This window comes from Trifolium pratense, linkage group LG2, assembly GCF_020283565.1.
Source record: "Trifolium pratense cultivar HEN17-A07 linkage group LG2, ARS_RC_1.1, whole genome shotgun sequence".
NCBI classification, from domain to species: Eukaryota; Viridiplantae; Streptophyta; class Magnoliopsida; order Fabales; family Fabaceae; genus Trifolium; species Trifolium pratense.
Genome location: NC_060060.1, coordinates 28,661,166 through 28,669,609, shown reverse-complemented (window position 1 = coordinate 28,669,609; position 8,444 = coordinate 28,661,166). Strand labels below are relative to the sequence as shown.

Below are 8,444 nucleotides of genomic sequence, written 5' to 3'. Positions count from 1 at the left end.
AATTTTACAAGAATAAATAATTCTTTCTTCATTGACATTTAATAAAAGATCATCATTCCTCCATATCGCGCAATTAAATTGACTTTGTTTTTATTATTTTTTCAGTACAAAATTAAATTCACTTTACATATATTGAAAATTAGTCCATAAAAAAAAGTCATATATTATCGAGGAAAAAAAAAAGGAACAAAGTAGAGTTGGTGTTGATAAGAAGAAGATAATCATGAATCAATCATTACCTTGTTGAAAAAGATTGAGGTAGGAATTAAGGAAGTAAAACATTGAATGCTCATTAAAATTGGGTATCCTTACGTACCCATCCCTAGCTAGTTGTCAAACATGAAAACATTAATTTTCTATTTTCTTGTGCAATTATTATTAATAGATTAGTACATATTATTATTGGATAATTGCATATTTAACCCAAATACATTAATTGAAATTTTATCATTTTCTATTCAATTAAATGTTCACTATTTGCCTTCTTAAAGCAATCACTCCACTTTGGTGCTCATCAACAAAGCTCCACTGTACTTATAAAGAGTGCCGCCATTTTATTTCTTTGAAAACAAACTAATTTAAGTTTCCTTTTTTATATTTTTGCCAATCTAATTATTGTATTTAATTTTATAACTAATTAAATATAATTTAGACCCAGATTGATAATGTCAAAATTTGATCTTATATTTTACGAGTTATAGTTTATAAATTCATATGACAATTTTTTTCTTCTTAAAAACTTTTTCTCATAAGTTTATATCGTAATTTTTTTTTTTCATAATCAAAAATTTATTATAAGGAAGTACAAAGGGGTACTCAAACCCTTACAACAAAGAGCACTAAACTAAGTGCTCAAAATACAAGACATAGGATTTAAACACCAAAAATGAAAAGGAGTACAAGTCCTACGCCCATACCGACAAAAGATTTAGTCAAGTTGAACCAAAAGTCAATATAAAACTCAAATTTAGTAAGAGTTTTAAAATAAAAGTAATCTTGAGTATAAAACAAACAAGAATAAGTTATCAAGAAATATTGCTCTTAAAATTGGAAATTTGGTCTAATTCAACGCTACAAAATTGACTTGTAAGGTGAAGATTGCCTCAATTTTATAAACTCATACACATACCCTCTCACATTTGACGTGAGACTTTGTAACACATCCTTTTATGCCCAACACGATTGGGTTTGGTGTGTGATATAAATGGTGCGTAGTCCGATAGTGAAAACCTAATAGGAGGTGTGATCCAACAGATTTTTGACAGACTCTGATACTATCTTAGAATTAGGAGCTGATTCAAATAAATAAAGAGGTACCAGAAGTATACTTCATCATAACCCAAAAATCTCTAAGTAAGACAGGAAAACAAACAGACAAATAAAACTACAAGGAAACATCAAGGCACACCACCATCAAACTAAAACCCTTAAAAGATATCTAATAGCTCAACATGAGCTGTACTAGACGTGGCATAGATTAGCATGAGTTGTTTTATCTGATACACAACTAAAGGAGTAGTAACAGAAGATGCAATATTTACTCGATATACATAGGAATTTAATTGTTTCAATCTTATGCAGTAGCTGCTCCATATACATAGGAATTTGTTACTTCATTCATATCACTAGGAGCCTCGTCACAACCTATATAAAGACTTGTTGTAAATTGTAAACAATCAATTCAATCAATGCAATTACTATTGATTCCTTTACTTTATAACATCATCACGAGAAGAAGAATACCCTTCAGAAAGAGGCAAAAGCATCAACCATGGGTAAGAAATCACGCACATGTATTATACTAGTTTTTTTGGATTATTATACTAGTTTTGTTTTTTAAAGGAGCGTCATAAAATAAATAAATAAAAAATTGTCATATATTGTAACTTGTAAGTTATTTTTAAATGAATAAAACATTAATAATTTTTTTCTACCCTACCCTTTAGGTTATTCTTTCGATTCTTTAAATTTATCTTTTCAATGTCATTAGTGAAGAATGTCGAGTAAATATAATTATAAGATTTCTTCCACTATTTGTAAAAAAGAAGAAGGTAGGTGTATGGTGAAAACCAACTATTGTATTAATCAAATTTATTTTGAGTGGAAATAAATGAATTGAGAGGTTTATTTTTTAACAATGGATGCCGAAAACTACACATCGGATCAATCAAATTTTATCATCTCTTGACCACTACCAAGAGAAGAAAAAGAAAAGAACAGAGCAAAAGAAATAAAAGACAAAGAAAAACATATACAAATGAAATATCAATGTCTATTTGCACATTATCACTCTTATAAATAAAAACGAACTACTATTATCAATAGTAAAATTTAATTGAGATAATGTACCAAAAGAAAAATATTTTTCATCAAGATACCGATCCTCTTTATACCAACTTCTTTTAGGTTTTTTTTATCCGGTCTTAGATAAAATAGTAATTCACTGAAACTAAACTTACATAATTGTGAGATTCCGGGTTCGAATTCGGGTCACGACGTCCGAGCTAACAATTTCGATATTTTTTGCCTATTGAACTAAGACTTATGGAACAATTTTTTTGAGGTCTTAATATATTCATTAGTGAGACTCTAAAAAGTAGTTGCTTACTTTCAAATATAATAACTTTAAAAAAGCTACAAACTAGAGCTTCCATTGCTGTAATTTTTTGCCATTATCCGAGCACCACGATACCAAACATACACTAAACTTTCTACATCTCATAACATAAACTAAAATAAAATACCACACAAAGACAATAAAAGCTAATCTATAATATTATCTTCGATCCTTAATCCTTCTAATTAAATAAGACCACATTTACGGTAATCATCACACTCATGATAATCTGCCAAATCAATCTCAACAACCTTAACATCAAAAACAATCTTAAACTCCTTGTCTCCATTCCTTTGTCCCATTTGAATGGCATTGCGAACAATAAATGGTTCAATATAAGAAGTCAAACCAGTGCTTATGGGTAATATTGCCAGTTTTTGAGACACGCAAAAAGGAAACAAGCGAGGATTTTTAGTGACCAAGAAAAGAGGAAACTTTAACTTGTATCCATACTTTGGTGACACAATAAATTCCCTTTCTGTTGCTAAAGGTTTAAAGCTATAAAAAGGTTGAACAAAAAGCTTATAGAATCCTTGAACATAAAGTTCTATTGTTGCTACTTTTTCTTCAACGTTGTTTGTTGAAATTTCTAGGGTTTCTGTGGTCATTGTGTGGCTATAATTTTTGCTTGGGATGTTGAAGTTTGATTCAAGGAAGATTGTGGAGTTGCTTGAGGAAGAAGACATTGTTGAAAGATTGAAAGGGAAAGAAGAAAAGGACAACTAGAGCATATATGAAGAGTATAGTGAATGTGGATCATCTCAATTTGATTAAATATATATAATATTACCTCATTCAATTGTATTGGAACAAAAACTTGGTGACCAAGTTATTTTAAAAGATTTTGTGAGATTATATTAATTTTGTGAGATTATACTTGAATCTGATGTACTCTTTATCTTTTTTTTTTAAAAGAAAAATAAATCTTTATCTTTGAATGTGATGTACTCTATCGATTTGAATAAATATATTTTATTTTAATAAAAAAATTCAATTTTATTGTCAAATCAAACGTCCTTTTTAAAAAATCTAAAAATCTAAGAGTTAAAAATATATTTTTATTGACAAATCAAACGTTCTTTTCAAAAAATATAAAAATCTAAGAGTTAATTTTTTTTTTATTGTCAAACTAGTAACATTTTCGTGCGTTCGCATGGGTCGCGCGTTCCGCATTTGACATATTTTTCAATGTTTATATTAATGAAGTACAAAATCTATACCTACATATAAGGAGGATACTAAATTTTTGGTGTTGATTTTTCATAATAGCAATAATACCCTCAATTTTTTTGAGCAGCAAAAATATTTTATAACAAACTCACCATAACATAACACATTTTTTTTTTTACATAAGTTTGCATAATAAACATAGACTGGCGCAGAACGCGTCTGTCTGGCCGCTAGTTTATAATAAAAATATTAAAAACGCAAACTACATCTAAATAGTCGAACTATAAAATATTGATAATCAAAAGAAGTACAAAAAATATAAAATATAAGAAAAATGCAAACTATATCTAAATAGTTAAACTACATATTAAAAACGGAAGAATTAGTCCCATAAGTCCTATCTCAATTGACAAAATGTCGATATTGTTAGGCCGAACGTCGTGACTCGGGTTCGAATCTGGGATCTCACAATTATATGTGAGTTTAATTTCTGTGAATTACCACTTCATCTAAGCTAAAAAAACGGAAGAATTAAAATTAAAGAAATAAGAAAAACAAAGTTTGACATAATAGGTTTACATGTAATAAGTTTACCAATGATAATGATAAACAATGACAATGTTTGTGTTCATTCCTGATTGACACATGAATTCCAGCATAGCTCCAACTTCAATATAGTTTGTTTGACAAAACGTTGACCAACCCCTTCCTAATTTTGTAGTTGAATTTCTTTCATTGGATTTTATGAGCTGGCAAGTGATAGTTGGATATATCGGTCCACAAAGTTTAATTTCGGTGAAATTTTTAGACTTGCTTGTTTCATATCCTCCGAAATAGGAAATGTTTTGTCTCTTTCTATTAAAGATTTTTTCTTTCCAATTTTTGTTGATTTCCATCAACCTCATTAAGGAAAGAATTTATTGTTACCACAATAATCATACACACACTATACTTATTTCCCTTTAGATTTTGTCACATTGGCATATAAATAGTTATTGGGTTTGGATTACAACCGTTATATAGTGTAGATTTTGCAAACAACAGGTAAAATCTTTTTGGAGATTTTTGGAGTAGTTTTTTCTACTTAGTAATTTGGAAATAGGTTTTGCTAGATCCATTGGAAGGAAAAGTGTAGCTTTTTACCAAAAATATGGAAGATTCTAATTCCTATGTTACACCTTTGAAGAGATCCTATGTTACTCCTTTGAAGAGAGTATCTAGTGCTCATATATCTCCCCTTGAAGCTCTTCCTCATGATATTCTGGTAATTATTTTTATCATGTAAATTAATTTAATCAATTTTTATTTTATTATTTTTAAGTTTTTTTTTTGCATGTGTTTTAATTATATATGTATATGTATATTTTGAATTTCAGTTACGTGTTTTGCGTGGTGTTGACCATGATGATTTGGAACAACTTTTTTATGTGTCTAGAACAATTAGAGAAGCGGTATGTATTACTATTACTATTTAATTAATTTGTAGCATTGTTGAGTTTTTTTTTATTTTATATTTTAATGATTTATTGTTTATGATTATTATTATTCTTTCTAGTTGGTAATTATATTGATTTTTTTTATCAATGTAGTCACTAGATGTGGAGGAATTACATTTTAATTTTAGCACACCAACAAATCATCACATTAAAGTTGAAAGTCCAAAAACACCATTCATCGTGAAACAACCAAGAGAGGAAGAGTCAAAGTTCAATTTGGAGGATTTCACCAAAAAAAGAAAAAAAATCAATGTGAAGGATATCTCAACGGTATTGTTTTGTGCCACAAGTTGAATAGACTCTGAAGATTATATATGAATAGATATTCTACTTAAGAATTGATTTAGTAGAAAATTAGAGAGTTGGGATTAGTATTAATTTGTTATCTAAGGATCTCATTGACTTATTATTTCACACGTATGTATATTCACTAGCAAGTTTCTTCAACAAATCTATTGAGTATTATTGATTAGTTTAGCTTATGTGCAATCTTTTTCCATATACTTAATAGATAGAAAAAAACAAAAGAAAGATTATGAGAAATTTGTTTGGAGTACATCCGATAATGGGTGGATCTTGTTTTATCTTGTCTAGTAATAAAAAGTAGGAATACAATGGGGCGGAACGTTGGTGGGGACGGATTTTATATTTTTTAAACTTAAATTTATGAAGTTTTGGTACCTCATATCCATCCTAATTCTCAACTGGAATGAAAATTGTAGAACCTCAAATTCATATTCAACGGAGTTCGGGTATTCCATGTTTGGGTATCCTCATCTCGCCCTATCTCTATATGAACTTGAGTTGCGTTTCGTTATTATTATTTTTTTAATAAAAAAATAGTTAAAAATTGAAAACTATTTTGTTTCAACTTTCAACAATATTTAAACAAAAAAAGAAATATAAAATAAATTGTTTGATATATAATTTAAGGGTTTATTTGAGAGTTTCTAATTTAATAGTGATAAAATGTAATTCGATATAAGCGAGACAAGTTTGAAATTGGTATAAATTATGTCTGCATACCGTCTCGCGTAGTCTTTTTAAATTGAGGGAAAAAAAAATTCATTTGAGTTTTTTCTGTCAAAATCAAGGTGTGACGGATACCTGCGGATATGAGTTATATCGTATAATAAAAAAATTTAGAAAGAAAATTGATATATCTTGTTATCTTTTCTCCCTTCGCATATCTTGTTGTAATATTATAGATACATTTATGTTGTTTTTAAGTATCTCCATGGTTTAGTAAAAAAAGGTATCTCCATGGAAGTTTTTTTTTTTATTTTTACGATTTATGGGGAATTTACTTTTGAGAGGACAAATTGAGTCTGCCATTAAATATAGCGTGTGAAGAATATATACTGTAATACTCCATGGAGTATGTTTGAACAAGGAAATAAGTGTTGGGTAATTAAGATATAGGATCAAAGAGAAAAGGGAATAAAAGATCTAATATATAGATATTTGAATTGTTTGAGAAAAAGAAGAAAAATTGAATTTTTTTTATAATGGAGCTAGGATCGAAGTCATGACCTCTATTATACTACCTAAATCTCTCACCATTAAATTAAAGGGTAAATAGTGTTATACCCCCCTGCAAAATAGACGAGTTTTGCGTTACCCCCCTGCAAAATATTTTTTTGAGATTACCTCCCTGCAATGTCAAGATTCTTTGCGTTACCCCCTGACTTAACAAGTGGGCATATGACATGGAAGAATCTTGACGTGCCATGACACGTGGAAATTAATTTATTTTTTATTTATTTTTAATTGTCAACTCATTAATTAATGTGGGTTTTTAATTAAAAAAATGAAAAAAAAAACTTAAAAGTTGTTATATTTTTATGAACTTACTTAAAAGAAAGTTTTGTTTTTTTTTTTTTGACTAAAAGTTGTTATTATATATAATAAAAAAATTCTTATATAAATATAATAACTAATAATAGAGTAACCAAAAAAAAAACGAAGATGAAAAAAAACTAATAATAATAATAATAGTAACCAAAAAACTAATAATAATAATATTATTATTATTAGTTTTTAATAATAATAATAGTAACCAAAAAACTAATAATAATAATATTATTATTATTAGTTTTTTTTTTCATCTTCGTTTTTTTTGTTACTCTATTATTATATATAAAACAAAAAATTCTTATATATAAAAGTTGTTATTATATATAAAAAAAAAATTCTTATATATAAAAGTTGTTATTATTTATATAAAAAAATTCTTATTTATATATATATATATATATATATATATATATATATATATATATATATATATATATATATATATATATATATATATATATATATATATAATAACTAATAATAGAGTAACCAAAAAATAAACGAAGATGAAAAAAAACTAATAATAATAATAATATATAATATTATTATTATTAGTTTTTTGGTTACTATTATTATTATTAAAAACTAATAATAATAATATTATTATTATTAGTTTTTTGGTTACTATTATTATTATTTGTTTTTTTTTTCATCTTCGTTTTTTTTTGTTGGTTACTCTATTATTAGTTATTATATATATTTAAGAATTTTTTTTATATATAATAACAACTTTTAGTCAAAAAAAAAAAACTTTCTTTTAAGTAAGTTCATAAAAATATAACAACTTTTAAGTTTTTTTTTTCATTTTTTTAATTAAAAACCCACATTAATTAATGAGTTGGCAATTAAAAATAAATAAAAAATTAATTAATTTCCACGTGTCATGCCACGTCAAGATTCTTCCATGTCATATGCCCACTTGTTAAGCCAGGGGGGTAACGCAAAGAATCTTGACGTTGCAGGGGGTAATCTCAAAAAAATATTTTGCAGGGGGGGTAACGCAAAACTCGTCTATTTTGCAGGGGGGTATAACACTATTTACCCTTAAATTAAATCTAGTGGCTTAAGTGTAAAACAAATTTACAAGAATAAATTATTCTTTCTTCATTGACATCTAATAAGAGATCATCATTCCTCCATACCATGCAATTAAATTCACTTTATTTTTATTTTTATTTTTGGTACAAAATTAAATTCACTTTATATATTGAAAATTAGTCCATATTTAAAAGACATATTATCGAGGAAAAAAAAAAGGAACAAAGTAGAGTTGGTGTTGATAAGAAGAAGATAATCATGAATCA

At 27.0% G+C, this 8,444-nt stretch overlaps 2 protein-coding genes across 2 annotated transcripts; one reads left to right on the top strand and one right to left on the bottom strand.

The window, feature by feature from the left end:
* Positions 1–2,802: 2,802 nt before the first annotated feature.
* Positions 2,803–3,303, bottom strand: LOC123905543. The gene has a single exon (XM_045955191.1). The coding sequence runs from the start codon at positions 3,301–3,303 to the stop codon at positions 2,803–2,805; it is 501 nt and encodes a 166-aa protein (XP_045811147.1).
* A 1,634-nt stretch (positions 3,304–4,937) lies between these two features.
* Positions 4,938–5,577, top strand: LOC123904502 (F-box protein At1g61340-like). The gene is made up of 3 exons (XM_045954161.1): positions 4,938–5,051; positions 5,164–5,238; positions 5,377–5,577. The coding sequence occupies exons 1-3, from the start codon at positions 4,938–4,940 to the stop codon at positions 5,575–5,577; spliced, it is 390 nt and encodes a 129-aa protein (XP_045810117.1).
* The last annotated feature ends 2,867 nt before the right edge of the window (positions 5,578–8,444 follow it).

Bases quoted from the DNA above. Each gene is read 5' to 3' on its own strand.
- LOC123905543 (XM_045955191.1), bottom strand. From the start codon at position 3,303: ATGTCTTCTTCCTCAAGCAACTCCACAATCTTCCTTGAATCAAACTTC.
- LOC123904502 (XM_045954161.1), top strand. From the start codon at position 4,938: ATGGAAGATTCTAATTCCTATGTTACACCTTTGAAGAGATCCTATGTT. The intron at 5,052-5,163 runs GTAATTATTTTT...TTTGAATTTCAG, and splicing joins CTCTTCCTCATGATATTCTG to TTACGTGTTTTGCGTGGTGT. The intron at 5,239-5,376 runs GTATGTATTACT...TTATCAATGTAG, and splicing joins CTAGAACAATTAGAGAAGCG to TCACTAGATGTGGAGGAATT.